Below are 20,924 nucleotides of genomic sequence, written 5' to 3' on the forward strand. Positions count from 1 at the left end.
CTCCCCACCGATGCTCTTCGTCCCTGGCCTGGAGGAACGACCTGTAAGGCAGGGTGAGAAAGGAGCTGAGTCTCCGTGGCCTATTCAGTGCTTGGCCTCTCTGCTGAACTTTCTAAAGAAAGGGACCAATTACTATAGATAGTTGTCAAGGAAGTGGTGGAAAATGTTTCTTCAATGCACATCAAAGGTTATCAGATCACATTAATCTATGTCAAAACATCCAAGGTGGCCTGGCTACTCCACCCATGACCACCGCAGCCATTCTTGTTTCCCAGCTCTAGTGACAAAACCAGTGAACTGATTCCTCTAGGCGTTCCCGTGCTTGGCACCAGGCTCCATCCATGCTAGCAGGCTAATGGACTTTCCTCGTGTTTTGCAGACAGACCCATTTTATGTGCATACATGAGTCAGCCTGGAAAGGAAGTTATGATACGTGAAAATCTGAGGCAAGGAAAGCAAACAGGAGCGTGGAAATGCTCTCTTCCTCCAAAATAGACAGTGTGAACTACAATAACCCACTACGGTTCAGGCAGTAGATTCTGTAAAATCTCTGGTTTCAGAGTAACAGCCGTGTTAGTCTGTATTCGCAAAAAGAAAAGGAGTACTTGTGGCACCTTAGAGACTAACCAATTTATTTGAGCATGAGCTTTCGTGAGCTACAGCTCACTTCATCAGATGTATACCGTGGAAACTGCAGCAGACTTTATATATACACAGAGAATATGAAACAATACCTCCTCCCACCCCACTGTCCTGCTGGTAATAGCTTATCTAGCAGGACAGTGGGGTGGGAGGAGGTATTGTTTCATATTCTCTGTGTATATATAAAGTCTGCTGCAGTTTCCACGGTATACATCTGATGAAGTGAGCTGTAGCTCACGAAAGCTCATGCTCAAATAAATTGGTTAGTCTCTAAGGTGCTACAAGTACTCCTTTTCTTTTTGTAAAATCTCTGAGGACTCTCTTGTCAGGTGATTCCGCAGCCAAAGGTTCCCTCAGGGTATATGTTATAGGAGGCTGGTGATGGGTCAATAAGCTCAATGCTGTGGCTGTTGAATAGGGTTGCCAACCCTCTGGGATTGTCCTGGAGTCTGCAGGCATTAAAGCTTAATCTTTAATTAAAGGTTATGTCATGTGATGAAACCTCCAGGAATATGTCCAACCAAAATTGGCAGCCCGACTGTTGAAGCCCAAATTTTCAGCAATTCTCCCTTTTGTGCTTGTGCTCCCTCCTTTATATGCATAGAGCTTGAGTTTGCACTGGCAAACAGCACAGATAGGATCACGTGTGCTCAGCAGCCCAGCTCATGCAGACAAATAGCGTCATGCACAGTGCAGGGCTCCACAGATGCAAAAGGAAGAGCATTACTCGTTTTGCTTCATGTGAGAGAAACAAACATTTCTGGGGCTAGTGCAGCTGTAGCATGCCTATGAAAAGCCACAAACCAATGTATTAAGGCCCCAGACTTCAGCTGGTGCTAAAATAACGGCAGGTGGTTTAGGGATCTATGACTTTATGATGAATTAATAGGCTTTATTTAGTGTCACACCCTTTTCAAATACATGGAATTTTAATGGTGTCGGAGCTGTCTCATGGTACATTGATACTTCAAGCTGGAGGTGTAATCTCCAATGTAAGGAGACCTACCTAAAAATAAAGTGTAGCCGTGGACCAGTTAGCTGCCCTGGGTACATACCTAGAGCCTCAGACAGGATCGTCCTTTGGGCAGCTAGCCTCTGCCACCCCTTGTGCTGCTGCAGCCTTGCTGCTATTTTAGCTCGAGCACAATTAGCACAGGTATGTTTCCTCAAGCTGGAAATTACACCTCTAGCTCGACGCGTAGACACACACCCACTTGGGAAAGAGAACAAGCAGCTTCCCTTAACCGCTGCATTCATGATCCCAGAGTCCTGGGGAGTAGCACACAGGCTACAGGCCTGTGGGTCACGGGTATGTTCATATCTCCCTGCCCATATGTACAGTAACTCCCCATGTGTTTGTGTCTACTGAGCAGGTGAGATGTTCATTCATATGATTCCAGATCAAAGGACGCGTGGACAGCCTGGCTGATTAGTGGAGGCTGAACATGCTGCTGCGCAAGGGATTTGAGTTTGGCTCCACGGTTCAGTCACTTACTCCCCCGCACAGCATGAGCTTGGGGTGCCTTTTGCAGACCTGGAGTGACTCCCCCTCTTACTAATTCATAGACTTCAAAGCCAGAAGCACCCATTATGATTATCGAGTCTGACCTCCCTATGTAACACAGGCCAGGGAATTCCACCAAGTGATTCCTGCATCAAGCCCAATGACTTCGGCTGAGCCAGCTGATATCTTTTAGAAAATGTAAAGCTTCAAGTGATGGATACTCAGGGAAGCTTTAATGGGCTCTAGCGGGGATTGTGCATAACCCATCTTGGCAAGGAGAAGGGTTCTTCAATGGAGCAAAGTAAAGGACCGGGAATGATCTCTCCCTCCTGCCTTCTCAATGTTTCTTTGCTCATACTGTGGAAATGGACTGGAATGAGAACGTGCGCTGTGACATGACCTGTGTCTCCTCTCATGGGAGCAGCGGGGACCGGTGATCACTGACTGTGGAACTGTAACTGGCAACAGAACTTTATTTTGGTTGACTCTTTTTTTTTTCTTACGGGGTCTGATCACGTTACTATGTAAATGCTGTTCCCAACTATTCTAGCTCCCTTGCAACCCTATCTGGGAGGGGTACTTTAGCAACTCAGCATGGGATTCTGTAGCACTCCGCATGGGATTCTCTCCTTAGTAAGCAGGCTCACTTTAGTTCCTCCATATTGTCTGCTTGTTACATGGATAAACCGCAATTCTATTCATTACACATCCATCATGTGGTACCCAAGCTGGGAGTGAGCATTAATCAGAACAAAAATCAGAACAATGCAGAAGGGCCTGGAGCCTTGTCTAAACTTGGGAAACCTCCCTAGTACTGATGGGCCTGAACCACACACTATGTGAATACTTAGCTGTCATCAATAATAATCAAAAAGTATGTTTCTACCCCTCATCGTTGTGGAGAAGAGCTTACACCATGACCTGACTGCATGCTAAACACCCACAAACCAGAAGGGAAAGAAAATAAACCCCAAATGTACTTTTATTAAAAATCTCATTATTTTAAAGCCAAATCTCACAATATTGAAGCCCAGCTAGTAAGTTTTGAATGCTTGGGGGCTGGCAATACTGAACCTCCCAGATCCACATGCTCCCCAACTTTGGGGAAGTTTACATACAGGTACAGACTTTGCAGTTATCAGCTGCCTATATCATAGACTGAATTGGAAGTCCATACTCCAGGTCTAGGCATCAGTTTGGCTCCAAACATCACAGGTGGGGGTCCAGCTCTTTCAAAGATATTCTGAACATTATGTATGGAGTTGCTTTGTGAAAGGCTGTGAGCCATTCCTTTTGCTGTTTGATTTCTCTAGTGGCTGGTGTAACCCTTTCAAATACCCCAGGACAGAATGGATGATGGCTCTTGGATGCGGCTTAAGCAAGTCTTGACAGTTCAAGTACTTTATTACTGGAACCCATGCAGCTAAGGTCCACCTGAGTGGGCTCAAGTTTTATTGACTAAGAGTCACAGGCTTTGGCTCTCAGCTGTTGCATTCTCCTGTAGCTCTGATAAACCATTGCTGTGCATTCCCTTATTTAGTCAGGGACTCTCTGCTGACTCCAGTGTTTTCAGTGCGTCATTTACACCATACATCACGGTCCCCTAAGGAGATGCTCATTCCTGCCTAGGTAATGTAAGTCTGAAAGGCTGAGCACAGGGAGATATAAGTAACATTGCTTAAGAATGTGAATGGGCAGAATAGTTCAGAAAAACGATAGGAGAGTTTCAGTTCACGTCTCAGCAGACAAGTGCCTCTGTTTGTCGAAGGGAGAGCTCAGAAGTGCCCCACAGAACACAAAAAGAAAAGGAGTACTCCTTTTCCTTTTGCAAATACAGACTAACACGGCTGTTACTCTGAAACCTGCCACAGAACACAGACAGCAAGGCTATTTAGAATTCAAAACCTTGGAGTAAACCATTTATCTGGCAAGAAGAGAGTCTCACACACAATTTTAATTGAGGCCAGCCTTTGGGAAAGAAAGTCCCAGAGTGTTTTCCTGTACCCGCAACTTCATCCCATTTCTGTTATGCTATTTATACACTGCCTGGCCTCTCCTTAAATTATTTCAGTGTATTCTTGAGAGTTTTTCCATTATGTATTAAAAGGACAATGTGGAAGCACTTTGAATCTATGTTATAAAGCCGTGGAAAAATGTATGTTCAAATAGCAGATACCCTACTGATTTTAGATGTTGTATAGCCCAACCATAAGCCTGTGCTAATTTTGATTTGTGTTTGTGTTTGTCTCCAGTAAAAAATCCTGGTGCTTAGATACCTCCATGTGAGGCGCTATGGATAAATCAGTAAAGTGTGGCAGTGATTTCTTCCTGCTGTCACATACATGGCTTTCCTGGTGATAATAAATACTATCTGTCACATGACAGATATATTCCAGAGGATATTTGTTAACACAATATACAACTTTCAAGGTGTTCAAAAGACAGGGCCAAAGCTACAGTGTACACATTACAGAACACATGGAAGTGTCCCTTTAAAAAACACTGCTTTCATTCCAGTTGGCTAAGAAGTGCTAGGATTTCATTTGGCACAGATACCAAATTGCAGAGACTTGACGGGGTCACGAAGAGCTGAGCGTGACCCAGAGTGAGAAGGGTTTGCTGAATTTTCATTGTAGATCTGGCCCTTTTAAAAGTCTTCTTAGGCAAAGAAGGAAATTCACTCTCGTTAGCAACTGTAAGGACTCTTTTGTAGCTAATGACTTGAGGGGGTCTCAGGCCTCCAGAAAACCAACCAAGCTGAATCACTCAAGTCTTACCTAGATCCAGGCTCGGGCCCTCAAAAAGCAGCCAGGCTCTGTGCCTCATCTTGGATTTTTATTTTTAAGGAGATGAAAGCTGTCCCTCAGTTGCCTGTTTTCAAAGGGATCACTTACCCTCTGCTTGACAAGTTAGCACATAGCCTGCATTCTAGCACAGATGCCATCAGGTAACCGCACAGACACCAGCCTTCCTAATTGCACAGCTCTCAGTAGCTCTGAGTTGTTTCTGCTGACCAGAAACAACAGGAGCTTCTCAGGGAAGCAGAATGCCAGCCTGACACACAAGCCATGTCAGCAGCTGCTCGATGTCTCGTGTATTTGGGGGCCTCTACCGCACAGACTCAACAAATCTCGGGCTGGCCTAAGGGGAGATTTCCAATCGCAACCTAGCAGCCTGGAGAGCACCTTTGACTAGGGTCACCCCAAACTGAAATACTGGCCTTAGATGCATGTGTAACATAGTTATTTCTCTCGCCTTAGTACTATGCCCCATACAGAGGATCTCACTCTGCCAGTTCACAGGGGAACATACCCACAGAACAAAGAACGGAAAATCAAAGGCCACTCTTTAGAATGAGCAACATTCCCTGGCACTGTGATTCCCACTTGAATGAAACATCCCAGTACAGCTTCTTGTCATGTAGGACCGTGCCTTCTTGGTTGTTATACAACCTGGTCATTTGCCTCTACAAGGTATTTTCTTTTCACTCCCCCTAACATGATGCTTGTCCTATAGCAAACCATTGTACACTGGTAACTGACAAATAACTTCCCATGTGGTATCTCAAGACCTCATTTGTCGTCTTTCCTTAGCCACATTACCTGCACTGCATCATACATTTTCACTTAACGAGCCCCCCAGACTAGAGTAACTGATGAATGACGAGGGTCGGTTTGTGCACAGCAATTAGTGAATTCATACTGTGCCTCACTGCACCAAACATCTGGGTTGCAAGCCAGCTTGACGGGCAATCTAGTTTGCACTTGACACTTTGGCAACATCACAAACACATTAACTGGGCTTAACTGAGAGCCTCTGCTCATTAGACTGGCTGTTGTAGGTCTTGAACGAGATACACTGGCAGAGCTGTGTGGCAGATCCCAGACTGGAACAGCCAGGGTTGCAGGCAGGCGGGAGGGCAGTGTCCTGACAAAGCTGCAAGAGAGAACTCTACAAACAGCCTGCCCACACTTGGCCAGTACATTCAGGGTTACATGAACATAACCTCTACAATTTTTCACTAAAATCGTGAAAAGGAAAATCAAAATTTCTGAATGTGAGGTGACATAACAGGGAATGCTTCTGGATTTCTAATACAGAAAGGTTTCAGAGTAACAGCTGTGTTAGTCTGTATTCGCAAAAAGAAAAGGAGTACTTGTGGCACCTTAGAGACTAACCAATTTATTTGAGCATGAGCTTTCGTGAGCTACAGCTCACTTCATCGGATGCATCGGATGAAGTGAGCTGTAGCTCACGAAAGCTTATGCTCAGATAAATTGATTAGTCTCTAAGGTGCCACAAGTACTCCTTTTCTTAATACAGAAAGAACTATAATGGGACCTGTCAGGGCCAAAACAATATAGTTCTGGAAGGAAAACACACTCAACTGTGCCATATTCTGGCTGGAGATGCTCAGAGACACGAGAAAATCCACAGCCAGCAGGGGGCTGCTCCCAGTTTCTGCTCCCTTTGAAACACTGCACAGATGCTGCTCCATTTCACAGCAAGAGACGTGGAAGAGGTGTGACCCAGGGGTAAAGTGGTCTATTACATGTATGTCCCCTGATCTGTCAATGCTTGTTCCATGTAGATTGTCATGTTCCAAACAAAGGCTTGGGTTTTGGTCAGAATGTGGAAGTACATTTGTACACAGACCGTGCGGCATAGGTGGGGGTTTCTCTTTCTTCACACCTCTGCAGCTTGCCTGAGCCGCCAAAGCTGCAAAGAGCTGGGGTTTGGGCAGGTTTTAGCATTTTGGGTTTATTTCTCACTGGTTTTAGCATGCCTCAAGGAACCTTTTACGGGGCCAAAAAAAAAAGTGAGCACTGGTCTTCTTGTGATATTTCCCTTTCTGAATGGTGGAAATGCCGAGAGGAGGCCAGAACTCGATCCTTAAATGGCTCCCTGAGGTATAAAAAGCCAGTGAAAAATCATGATCATGTACAAGTACGCAGATGCTCAGATTTCCTGCAGCATCTGACTGCTTGGCCTGAGTAACCAAACCCTAACAATACCCTCGCATTCCCATATAAAGATGAGCACTATCCTCTAAATGGAGGAGTCATGTAGCCTTACCATGCAGCTAAAGACATTTCCATAGGGACCAAAAAGCCAAGACACTTTTCATCAATTGGAACCAGGGTTTTATGCTGTTAAATTCCGCCCTGGGGTAAGCAAGGCAGTTCCATTGACTTCAATGCACTTTCATATTGTGATTCAAGAGGCTCATTCTGTATTTTGATCCCCCAGCTTCACTACCCTAGAATTTGTGCATTAAAGAAACTATTTTACCACCCTGAAGCCACCTTCCCATTTCTGCTAAATTCCAATGTCACTTCCTTCGTAGTCCACAAATTTCAACCCTTAATTTGCAGAGCCATATGTTCCCCCTTCATAACATCAGCACATTTACCCAGGCTTCCCCCAGTTTGCCTCACTGGCAAATGCCCTGCTATACACCCAGATGAGGTGGCTGCTGGTGGTTTCTTCCCTATACAGGCAAGGGGCCAACTCCCATTTCATCACACGCAGCTTTGTTGTCAGTGCAGCTATCCTGTTAGAGTCATGAGAATGTTCTTTTCCCAGGACATGCCAAGGTCTCCTACTTCAGCAGGTGGTCACAGTAGGCATTAGGATGGAGGATTTTGGTCAGGGTGTTATAGGTCACTACTGGCTGTATAGGGAGGTTTTCCCAGGGACCGAGAGTCTCTGGGTAGCTCTGATTGGAGATGAGGGATTGGAAATTCTCTTAATACTGAAAACAATTCCTGCCTCTAGAATGGTTTAGGGATGCACTCCAGGAGGGGATTGTCTAGGTCACCCAAACACTGCGTAAGGTCCCTTCAGTGGTGTGGAGTCACTAGTGGGACACAGAAAGGGAAAGGGAGTTGGGACAGGGCTGTAGCAAGAAGCCAGCACTAGCCCTGGCCCTGACAGGTCTCCAAATGAGGGAGGATAGTCCAGTTGATAGGGAGCTAGCCTAGAACTTGGCAGACCTGCATTCAAGTCCCTGCTCCCACAGACTTCCTGGGTGACTTTGGGCAAGTCACTTAGTCTCTCTGGGCCCCAGTTCCCCGTCTGTAAAATGGGGATCATAGCACTGCCTTGCCTCACAGGAATGCTGTGAAGATAAACACACTAGGAATTATGAGGTGCTCAGCTGCTGTGGTGATGGGGGCCACATAGGCTATGTTTACACTGCAATTAAAAACCCATAGCGGGCCTGTGCCAGGTGACTGGAGCTTGGACTAAGAGGCTGTGTAACTGTAGTGTAGACATTCGGACTCAGGCTCTTGAACCCTGCGAGGTGGGAGGGTCCCAGAGCTCAGGCTGCAACCTGAGCCCACGTTTCTGAACGTCTACATCAGTTAAACAGCCCCTTAGCCCAAGCCCCGCGAACTTGAGTCAGCTAGCATGGGCCAGCCATGGGTGCCAAACTGCAGTGTAGACATACCCATAAATACCTTAGCTAGAGAGATAGCTCCAGCTGTGAGAGTGCCCAGAAGCCCCATGGCAAAACTGATGAGAGGGAAAACACGCTATGGTTAGAAGAAAGTGAATGATTATCTAGCACTTTATAAATATTAGTCACCTAGTTCTCACGCCCTCAGAAAGATATTAGACTCATTTTACAGATGGGGAGACTGAGGCAGGGAGCAAGTGGCTTGCCCAATGTCACAGAGAAAGTCAGTGGCAGGGCTAGAGCTCAAGAGTTTCTCCAGTCAACACTCTGAGCATTAGATTTACTCTAGTCCTTAGAGCTGAGATTAAAGGAGGGGGAAGGGACACATTAACAACAAAGACACTGTGAGTAGGGATGCTAACCCCTTACGAAGCAAAGGCAGCAATTATGGCCCCAAAGGTAAAAATTCACTGAAACTGTGACTTGATTGTGAAATGAACAGAAGACAAAGCTCTGCTCACCCCTTTCCTAAGTCACTACCCGCTCCTCGTCTGCGCCCCCACATCCTGGCTGGATCACCTGCAGGGCCAGTCCTCCCCTTGCAGCCGCTCGAACACAAATTTGCAAACAGAACTCCTTGCAGGCAGGCGTTGGAAGCCAGAGCAGCGCTCTCAGTATCGGGTCAGGCTCCCTGAGCTGACTGTCACAAGGGCAAACCTAGGCACTGCAGGAGTGAGGCTGGCACTGCCTGGCACAGACTACGGCAGCACACGAACCTCGACACACATTTGGTTTTAGGTAGGCACCCAGCTGGAGAACCAGTGAAGCATGCTCAGGGATAATCTATCCACTGTCTCACCATGCACGAGAGGGGAGGACTCATTAAGGAAAAGGGTTGTAATGCCTTATTTCCTCTGACTCAAAAGTTCCCTTAATAGGAAATGGTTTCCAAGCTGTACTGGAGAGGATGCCGGCCCCTGTGAGAGCAGTGGACGCATTCCAACCCCTGATGGAAAACACTACAGAGTCTCCTTTGGATTTGAAGTGTAAATCGTGTCTACTAAAAAGGGCCTTATATAAACTGACCAGTGCTTGGGGATCAGCTTTGCTTCTCTAACAGCATTATTTATGGCCTTGCTGCTCTTTGAATATGCCTTTTCCAGTACATTACAAAGTCACGCAGGAACAAAGAGAGCACCAGGCCCGTCCAGATGATGTAACAGGGAGCGCCTTGTGCCAAGACGAACATGGCCCAGTGCCGCTTGCGAACTCAGGCAGCAGCACGGATCTGTTATTTTGATCATCACCATCTCCACCAAGACACTCTATTGAAACTTGCCGATATTTTTCTGACAGCCTCTGCACTAACCAAGCTCGCTAAAAGCAGCCAAACTCAACATTCGCTCAGGAGCCTTGGTTCAAAACTTTGAGCTGAAATAGTATCGGGCAAAGTATCTGCCTGGCTTCCAAGGGATTTTGATGGTTTTTAAATGGAGGCACCACGCTGTATTTCACCAGGTGGATGGTATTCCCCGCACCTGCCTGGCAATGAGGCAAAGTCTTCAAAAAATCATCTCCTGAGAAACTGAACAAAGTTAAAAGGGACAAGTCAAGAAAGAACCACAAGCCACATCCAGGCCGAATTCCCATTGACTTCAATAGCCGTTTGCCTGGGTAAGGAGTAAATGCAAATCTAGTGCCAGATCCTGCCACCCACACTCACACTGAATAGTACATTACTCATGCCACTGAAATCAAACTGGTAACATACAAAAGGAACAGCTTGGGTTTTTTAAATATATAAGGCCAAATCCTTTGGTCCTTATTCATGGCTAGATTCCATCACCATCACTCACGCTGAAATCAGAGGGACACCACCAAAGTAAGCTACTACTTAGCATAAGGGTGGCAGAACCTATCCCTCAGTAAAGACCTAAGCACCTGGCCCTGTATATTTTAATAAAAACCTCCTATTCTACATTGCCAATAACTCTTTTGATCATTAAAGCTGAACAAACTTTCAAAAATCTAAATGCACTTTTTCACCACTGCTGCTGGCTCCCTTGCACTTCACTCTGCTTGTCAGGTGAAACTAGATGGGTCAATTCCATCTTCTATTTATAGCCCATTTTACTTTGCATCTCTTCTCTGCTTTTGGTGGCATCCTGTTATGTTTGGGTCTCTAACAGTACAGGAAGAAAGATCAATTAAAAAAACCCCAGTTATTTTAAATGTGTGCCAATATTTCTATTCTCTGAGGTTTGGCAAGCCCCATCTTTTTCTTTTTTAATACAAACCTAAGTTTACGGCCTGAGCTACTAGCCAGTGTTGCTTTAAGCAAAGAGTCGGAAGCATTTACGTACAACCTGCAGCCATTTGACAAAATATTCTTAGTGCATAGGCAAAGCAGAGAGAACCTAACCAAAGTATTTCATATCATTACTTTCCAAAGTATCTTAAAGCAGTCTGAGCTGAGAGAACAGTTTCCAAGCTGTCAGTAGCAGAGTTTAGTTGACTTCTGCCTCATGGCACATGAATCCTGGTAAATCATTCAAAAACCTGGGTGAATGCAAATAGATCACTGGAGCAGGTCCCCGGTCCCTGGAGTGGTACACGGACTAGCAGGGGGACTCATTGCACCAATCTGCCATCTCCCACTATTCAGTATGGTTCCCAACTCAGGGACCTGCCTCCTGAGTGGTGAAATCCAGGCAGAACCTGGCTTTAGCCCTTGACTTTGTTTTGCTTGCTAAAATTAGGTTATGACAATAACCTTGTTCCCCCAAATCACTACATGCCCTGAACCCTTGTGGCACTGTGTGAGGGGAAGGAGTGGAAACCAGGGTACAGCACACACTTCTCAGGAAATGCTGCGATGTTCTGTTTGTAGCCCAATGTGACCAAGATGCGACTATGTGCCCAACAGATGGAAAGCCCTCATGAGAAGACCAACAGCAGCTGCTGCACTATTGTTCATTATAGACCCCATATCCTGCAATGACTCTACTGTAAGACGGAATGTTTCTGTAGTGGTGGTTTTGTCGTTGGGTTTTTCTCTTAATAAAGGAGGTGTCACCCAGATGCCATACTGTCCCTATGCAGAAGGCTGTCCTGATTTATTGTAGCCAAAACAGACTATTTTTCATTCTGCCCTAGTAATAAAAAGTCCACCTGCTCCAATGTGTTTCACTGGGGACTAAAGGTGCCTCCCTACGTTGTTATCTCCAAACATTTCTATAAATGCTTAAGAGTATTGGCATCTATTAAGGTGTTGATGTTTCACACAGTGGACCAGATTCTCAGCTGGCATTGTCTCACTGGATGTCAACAGAGCCATGCAAAAGAGCTGGCCCAGCCACCCCATCCTTTCCTGTCCTGTTGAGGTTAGTGTTAGTGGCTTGGTAGCCTTCCCCAATCCCCTAGGTCTGGCCTCTGTTAGATTTGGGGGGTGGGAACAGAGAAACCTGAAAGGCTCATGGGACCTAAGTAATTGAGCTGCGAGATGCTCAGACCATGGCCAATCTTTCTTCCTCGCCCCCCAAGTCTGTCCCATCAGCTGCAAGGGTTTTAACTGATCAGTGCAAGCAACTGTATGCAGCAGAGAAGAAGCATGGTTCAGCGGTTAGAGCATTAGTCCAAGACCCTGGAGATATGGGTTCAAGTCCCTCCTCTACCACAGACTTTCCTGTGTGACCTTGGGCAAGCCACTTAGTGTCTCAGCTCTTCATCTGTGAAATGGGGATAACAGCGGTCCCCTAACCCACAGGGGTGTAGTGAAGATACCCAGATAGTGAGGTGCTAGATCCTACAGTAATGGGAGCCAAACAGACGCCGAAGATAGCTTGGCTGCATGCTCCAACATATCGCTCAGCTGCAGGGAGCTCTGCTCTGTGAAAAGCAGGATTCCTAGCTACTCTTCTGTAAAACTGCAAACAAACAACACAATCAGTAATGAAACCTGGTGTGCCTTTGTTAGAGCTGGAGCTCCTACCTGGAGGCTGCAATCTCAGCCTTCTGCCGCGCGATGGCTGCGGCCCTCTGAGCCCCTTCCATGCTCCTGTCCACTTTTTGCCTGATCTTGGAGCTCTTCAGTGGTATCACCCTCTTCTTCATGCCTTTGATCAGGATGTTCTGCCGGTATTTGCCTTCCTCCTTCTTGCCATCTGGCAGGGTGGTGCAGCCATAGCCATGCCGCACGTTGTCCAGCCACTCGCCCTCGTACTTCAGGCCGCTTGACCTCTCGCTCACCCCGAAGCCCGAGCGCTTGTCGTTCTTCCACTCGCCCATGTAGGACTCCGTGGTGGTGGCGTCGATGTCAGACTCGAAGGGCGGGAACTCCTCCCCTTCCGCCCCTTCGCCCAAGCTGACGGTGGAGGTGGCGTCGCTGGCAGCAGAGCTGATGCCGCTCTCGCTCTTGAGGAAGCTGACTCGGCTCTTCTGGCTGGCCAGGGAGGTTTTGGACTCCGATTTCTTTAGCTTCCCCAGCAGAGAGCCCCGTCTGAAGAGGCCCCCTTTCTTCGGCTTGCTGGCTCCAGCATTCGCATACAGACTGAGGGCAAAGCCTCCCCGAGTGATAGTGGGTGACATGAGGATGCTTTCTGGGCTGCCCGCCGGCGAGTCCTGCTGTGGCAAGGTGCCGTTGCTGTGCTCGCTACGGAGGGAAGACAGAGAGGTTCGGAGAGGGGAGCGGACCACAGACGCCATGCCGTATGGGACACTCTGACGGACGCCGTATCCATGGCGCATGCCATTGGTGAACTGGCCCTGGTACGTTCCTAAAGGCAAGAACAAGGACCTCATTAAGCACGGCACTTATTTTTCAAACCAATGCCTCAATACAAAGAACAAGCACAGCAAATCAAACCGCCGCATGACATAACGGCTGCCCTCTGCTGGGAGGGAAAGGTCAGAGCTGCACAAGTGATTATCAGTTTGCAAATGTCACAGCCCCTAGAGGCAGGCGGCCTGGAGAACAGATGCAAGCCATATTCCCTGCCCTGACACACAGCGGGTGTTCTCCATTAGCTCACCTAATTCTGCTCTAATTACACCAGTTGTAAACCCAAAATCACTCTAATGCACACACTCTGGATTTACATGAGCGTGACTGGGAACAGAATCTGGCCCCAACATTTCTGGAATTTTAGGTTGTGTGTTCTGCACCTGATGGCTGATTGCCATGGTATTTGTTCTCTGTGTGTGCACAGTCAGCGATGTAAACAGTTCTTCTCTAGCATCATGACAGCCCCTTCCAGTCCACTTCCTTGCTCCGCTCTTGGAGATTCACATTATTGTCCACCACTAATACTGCATACGGTGAAAATGGCTAATGTTGTACACAGTGAACGTGATCTCCCCAGGGACCATCCACACATTGGGCTGCCTAGCAGAGATGGGAAGTTAACTGAAGATTGGGAAGAAGGATGATCTTGTGGCCTATTTTCGGCTCCTCCTGTGAGTCCCTGGGCAAGTCACTCAGCCTGAGTTCCTCATCTGAATAACAGAGATAACGACACCCTCCTACTTCACAGGGGTGTTGAGGGGCTAAATACATTAAAAGATTGTGAGGTGCTCAGATACTAATATGGCTGGGCCCAAAGAAGCATCTAGATAGACCAAAGCTGTCCTCAAAACGCTAGGGAGACTCTAGGAGACAAGTCTAAAAGTGTCTGTCTTGGAGAGCAATTCCTGCAAACTTGAATACGCTGCCCTTCACCGTTCCCAGAACAAAGCCCATAACCTATTGTTCTGACGGATAAAGCTCCGAGCTTTGGGGATAGGTAGAAAAGAGAGGCAGCCACACCTCAGAGGCCCTCCAGCACTGACCCAAGTTTGGGATGTTTGCAGGACACCCTCTCCCTTCCCCTCACCCCTTTGAAGGATTTGCATTACACTAAGCTTCTCTCTGGCTGAGGAGAGCTCAGGGTGACCCCCTCAGCATCCCCATGTGGAAGGGGACAGAACGGGGCTCATCAAAAGTTACACCAAGGGCTGCCTTCCCAGTCAGGAGTGAGCAGGCTGCCTCCCTAGCACTCCCAGCTTCTACTGGCCTGGGAGGCCAGCTTCCCAAAAGCAGCTCTCTGCTTGGCAGTGCCAGGTGATTAGAGGCCTGACCCAAAGCCTATTGAAATCACACTCCCATTAGTTTCAGTGGGCTTTGGATCAAGTTGCTAGGAGCTCTTACTGGACAACCATGGAGGCCCTTACTTGTGGTCCCTTCATTTACAAAGGTCTGGATACATTCAACCCAAAATGATTCCGCTGGGGAGTTAAAATGTCCCTCCTGCCCGCCAGTTTGCCTCCAGCCATTTGAAAAGATGCCCTCTGCTGTGCAGAGTTCAAAAGGCTGCCGTGAGCCACCCATTCAGAGCAGAACTGACTTAGCAATTCATCAGCAGGTGGGTCTGCGGTGGTGGGAACACAGTGTGGACTGCAGCCGCCCCTCACTCATTACCTCAGTGTGGAGTCAAACTGCCCCTTGGGCAAGCTACTGTCATCGAATCATAGGAATGTAGGGCTGGAAGTGATTTCAAGAGATCACTAGTCCATCCCCACACACTGAGGCAGGGTATACCTAGCCCCTCATTGGCAGGTGTTTGTCTAACCTGTTCTTCAAAACCTCCAGGGTTGGGGATTCCACAGTCTAGGTATCCTGTTCCAGAGCTTACCTATCCTTATAGTTAGAACGTTTTTCTAACGTCCAACCTAAATCACCCTTGCAGCGAACTAAGCCAATTTACTTCTCGGGCTGCCCTCGGCAGATATGAAGAACAACTGATCACCATCCTCTTTGAAATGACCTTTTCTATATCTGAAGACTGTTACGTCCCCCAGTCAACCTTCTCTTCTCTAGACTTTGGGGAAGTCTCTTCAGCTCCTGTGCCACAGTTCCCCGGGATGTGAGTGAAGTTTAATTTCCTAATGTCAAGATCCACCCTCGGAAGGGCACTAGAGAAGGGTAGCATGGGCTACAGGGAAAACCTTTGCTTTTTGTGTTGGGGCAGGAATATCATTGTGGAGCCTCAATACAGAGCGATCGGAAAGAAGCAGTTTCACTGCTGTGGCTGCTTTGGAGGTTTCCCAAGGGGGAGTCTGCCCGCTCAATACCCCAGAATGCTAATTCTACTCACACCAGAATCCCTCTCTCCCTGGATTTCCCTTACTCTGTTGATATGGTTGCCTCAGTAACTGGCAAACCACCAAAGACAAAAGCAGCATTCAGCTCTGCCTCCAGCCATCGCTGAGAGTCCGGAATGGGCCATCCCCTTCTGAAATCTTCAGACCACAGCGCAGACCACGGACCCCTGCACCACGCTGCCCTCGGTCAGCCGATGAAAGGTGCTAATGCAGTGCCGATGTTAAATACCATTGCAAAGCATGACCACTCGCCCCTCCTAAGGGCTCAGTTTCTCACGGGCAAATGGCCAGCTGTGCAGGGGACATTTTTATGGGCATCTGTTCTAAATGGGCCGCTTTCTATTAAATTGGGACAAGATACAGTGTCAGTGATTTACTGGCAGGTGGCAGAGTACGGTCACCCTTAGAGAAGCAAACCCTATGCAGAGAAGGACACAGAAAGCATCCTCCCTGCCACAACGTCAGTTACTGCATGATCCTCTGCAGACCATGGAACCAGTGCTTAATTAACTAGCATCAGGTGAGGCTGATGACAGCATGTGTGTCAATTCCATTAACTTTCCCTCCCTCCCCTCTCCAGCTCTCACCCAAAGGGAAGGATCAGCCAAGTTCCAAGAAATTAAATTCCACAATCTAGTCGTCAAACCCAAGATGGTCCTGCCCAGGAGATGGTTTCTGATTCCTTCTTTGGCAATAATGGGAGTGAACATTTTACAGTCTCCCTGGCCAGTTCTGCCAAATAATCTTTACTCTCAAGATGCTGGTTTCATTGAAATCCTCTTTGAATCTGTCAGCAGGGTGTCAACTTACACACTCCAACAGGGAACAGAAGACGTGCCCAGGTGCAGCAGCAGCCACGAATCCCTCCCCACTATGTGCCTCTCTCCAGCTATCTACGTTCTCGCATTGTACTCCTCAGCACAGTGCCTGAACACCTCAACCCTGAGCTCGGAGAACTACAGATGGTGGGAAAAGGGGAATCTAATCTTCACTTAGCATTTGCTTTCTCTGTTGAGGCAGCTAAACAAAGGGTTCAGTTAGAACTAAGAGTTGGGGTGTGAAGTGGCCACCTGCCGAATGGAAACAACCTACCATGGCAAAATTCTCTTCATGGTTTGGAGAAACTGCTTTAGAAAAGAGACAGCATGGTCTAGTGGGTACGGCATGGATTGGGAGTCAAGAGACCTGGTTTCCATTCCCTGCTTGGCCACTCACCAGCTGCGGGGCTTGGGCACATAATTTGACCCCTTCTCTGACCCTCTGTAAAATGGTGACAATGATCCTTTATCAAGTTTTATTACTCATCTATAAATAAGTTCACATTCTGTGTATGGATGGCCCTGGAACTCAACTGCTTTGTCTCTGCTTGTGCTGGGGTTGCAGCCTGAAAGCAGAGCTGACACATAATATGGAATGACATTAGAGACCTTTGTGTAGGACATTAGTGACCTTCAGCCTCTTTCAATGCCTTAAGGATAGAAGACTCCATTCAATATTGGTTCAATATTAACTAACTTAAAACTGAATTCTAGCAAGTCTCTGAGGCCCAGAGAGTTTAAGCGACTCACCCAAGGTCACACAGTGAGTCTGTGGCAGAGGCACAACATGAACGCCACTGACGAGATCCCCTGATGTCTACAACTTGCTCTGACCACTAGGCAATGCCACCTCCCAGCCATGTTCTGTAAGCACCTGTGCACACTGGAGGGGCGAGATTTTTAAGCACCCAATTAGGTGCCCATCTCCTACCGACTGTCAATGTGTGCCTAACTCCTATAAGCACTTTTGAAAATCCCACTCTGGGTCTTTAAGTGTGTTCACTGAATCACTTTAGAGCTGGTTTAGAATGGTTCAGCCTGCTCAATTTACATATAGATCAGCCGGCCCGTGATTCTACAGTCAGTTTAAGCTGGTTTTGACACTGACCACTCTTCCCAGCCCACTCTTGTTAAAAACGAATTTGTTTCAAACAGTTAAGCTCACACGGCTAAATGCCCCATGTAGACGGTGCCTGAGCACAAACCCCAGACCGAGCAGGCAGAGAAGATGAGGCACTGAAAGCCCTTGACTGAGCTCACAGCACGTTTCTGGACAAACAGGGATTCCCTGTAAAGTGCCCAGACTCAGCTTTGTGTTTTTCCATGTCACTTCCCAAGCCATGATTTATAGCCTCTCTCAGAGCTTTCACCCTCTTACCCAGCAAAAGCCATAAAACAAACTCCAGGGCCTGGCTGGGCAGCTGCTGAGAGGAGTTAGAAAGCCTGCGGTGGCCACCGCTGTGTAGCACTGAATAATGAAGTCAGTGAGCAGCAGAAAGACAACTTATTCCTGCACCAGCCTGCCTGTCACACAGCAAAGGACAGCATATGGAAACAGTCAAGGAGATAGGGATGCCCCTAGCCCCTTCCTAGCAAGATCCCCGATCAGTGCAAAGGGAGCAAGGAGGGGCAAGGAAAAAGCCAGGGGCGGGGGTGTTGACCAGATGGAATCAATGTTAGTGTCAACCTTTATTCACAGCTCACTAACCTGCTCAGAGACACAATTCTCCTCGCATTTACACTAGTGATTTCATTGTAGTCAATGGAATGGTGCATCCGATGAAGTGAGCTGTAGCTCACGAAAGCTCATGCTCTAATAAATTTGTTAGTCTCTAAGGTGCCACAAGTACTCCTTTTCTATTTAATGGAATTACAGTGGCATAAAAGCAATGTCATAGGAGGAGGATGCCCAGCAGTTAGCCCAGGGCACACAGAAAAGGAGATGCGGTCAACCACGAGTAGGGGTGAAAGGGATACAGCACTGAGTCACCTAGCGACCTTGTTACTTACCTCGCTGTAAATAACCACCTTTGTGTCTGTGAAGACAAAGCCAACATGGACCTACCTAACACCTATGTAAAGGCCAGTCTGGGTATTCGCCAAATGTGTGTTCCAGGCTAACGTTAGGGTCAGCCTATGGTAAAAGCCACAAACACCTGGAGCCTGGCAATCAATTAACAGGGTATAAAACTATAGTGAAGACAAGCCCTAAAAAAGAGGCAATGTCTGAACTAGGGGGGAAAAGTTTGTAATTTGAACCCATGATAACCAGCATGGAAAAATCTTAGTGTAGACAAGATAAGTATAGTTTTAACATATGTTAGTGGGGCTCCTCTTTAAGGTTTAAGCTGACAAGCTAATGTGCCAGAACTACAACTGCCTTGTCAACATTAGGATTTTAACACATATAAGCTACTCTGGGTTAAAAATGCACCCATCTTTTATTTTCCTAGTGTAGACATGTGCAGAGTGTGCAGACAGGGTTTTGTCCTGGTTTAACTAAATTGGTTTAAAAACATACCTTGCACTAAATTGCAGCAAATTTGTACAGAGCCAAGCCCTTAGCTAATTAGTATGCGTAAAGCCTTTTAAATTCCCTGGATAAAAGGAGCTGTAAAATGGAAATGTGTAACTATTTATTCTGCATCATTAATATATGTGGGATTAGAACCATGTGCAAATCTGCCATCTTCCACTTTGTGAAGATCAAAGCTGGTTGCAGACTTTTTAAAAGTTTAAAAAAATTAACTCCAAATATGGGTGGGTTGGAGGTGGGGGTGCAGAAAATGTGTGTACATTTTTTCCTAGATATTTTCCCCCTATTCTGGCCAGCTTTAGTGAACATCCACATTCAGAAATAGCAATGTGTCTGCACTCCCCACAGCAACAGCTTTCCTCCGAGGAAATCACAATATGACCCCCCTGCCTGGGCTCAGGCTGAGCCGACCAGGTTAGACATTTTAATGGGAAAACTTCCTCTCCTCTTCCTTCACCTTGCAAAAAAATAATCAAATACACTTTTTTTTTTTTATGGTCACAACAACAGATCCCGGCCTCTGAAATCTCCCAGTTGCTTTCCCCCCAAATCAGAGGCAATAGAAGAAAACTGCAGCAGTTTGGAGACCCCTGAAAATGTGACTCTTGTCCCTGATGGGGCAAAAGCCTTGAGTAATCTCATTAAAGTCAGAAGCTTGGTGCTGGTAACCAGGGATTTAGAGCCGGCAACAGCTCAAAAAACCCTAAAAGTCTTCAAAGCAGTTTTGAAAAATTCTGCTTAATGGCACAATCTTCTTGGTATGAAAAATTGTCCAGAGTTGGAACAGTAGATTCTTCAGGGGCAGAGGGGAAAGGAATAGAGACCTGAGCTGGAAATTACATCTGAATAAAGGCTGATGCAGTCAGCCTGGCCTCTTTCCTCAGATCCACAGAGCTAGGATAATTCACACCCATTTGTGTGAATGTGGTTTGTCTCATTCCACATCACAGAATGGGCATTCCTCTCTCCACTACTCCTTTGAGAAATACAACTGTTCACAGGACCAAGGGTGGCCGCAGGAGAGGGGCAATTAAAGGAGACACACAGCTGTGTTCTGTCCAGCCTGGCTAAAAACACCCACTCAACACTGAGCTGGAGAGAAAGCAACGGCCCTCTCCTGCCAAGGCCCATCAGGACGAGCCCAATGATGCAAAGCAGGGAAAGGAATGTACAGAGGCAAGTGGGAGTGGGTAAACAGAATCATATTTTCTTTAGTTCTTCTTAACAGCTTGTGAACCTAAATAAGGGTACTGGCCAGAATGAGAGCTGGTGTGGACAGCTACTGAAGTCTCCACCAGCAGAGCTTCACCAATGCATCTTAACCCTGACATACAGTAACTCCTGCTACTCCAGTCGTGAGCCCCACACAGAACCACCCTGACCCACAGCTACCCCAGCTACTGCAGCCCTGGGCCCCAAAATCTCAGCCAACATGCAGTGTGTTTTGTGATGTGGAAAACCCTGTATTTAGGACTAGGATGGACCACAGCCTCGCTTTCCCCCACGACTTAAGTCAAAGCTGGAACACACAGATCGGCAGAGGTGAAAGGCCAAAATGTTAATTTGCAGAGTCACTCAATCGTTAGCAGGGCCAGGGCTGATAGATGAAGTAACAGGGTGGATGGGGAGATGTGTAGATTGGAAAGAAAAACAACAAAAAGCCAAAAATGCCCCTTTATGTCATCATCAGTGGAAAGCTTTGCTGTTTTTTTAATGACAAGAAATCCTATGAAATGCCCCCCTCCTCTCTTACCCAAAAGATACCATACCTGGCTCTTAGTAACACCTGTTAGACACATATGGGAGTCTGGCTGGTTTCTGTGTTTTTGCTGTGATTTCTAGAGATTTCTGGATCTGCTCCTAAATGGAGCTGACCCTTTCTAT

The 20,924-nt window shown here is 47.0% G+C and overlaps 1 protein-coding gene across 2 annotated transcripts in view; it reads right to left on the reverse strand.

Annotated features, from left to right (window-relative positions):
- Positions 1–20,924, reverse strand: part of JPH2 (junctophilin 2) — a 64,677-nt gene that overhangs the window by 36,422 nt on the left and 7,331 nt on the right. For both annotated transcript variants that reach the window (XM_048819721.2, XM_048819722.2), the window contains exon 2: positions 12,541–13,324. In XM_048819721.2, the coding sequence (XP_048675678.1) occupies positions 12,541–13,324 (784 nt within the window). The remainder of the gene's footprint in view (positions 1–12,540; positions 13,325–20,924) is intronic.

This window comes from Caretta caretta, chromosome 13, assembly GCF_965140235.1.
Source record: "Caretta caretta isolate rCarCar2 chromosome 13, rCarCar1.hap1, whole genome shotgun sequence".
Lineage (NCBI taxonomy): Eukaryota > Metazoa > Chordata > Testudines > Cheloniidae > Caretta > Caretta caretta.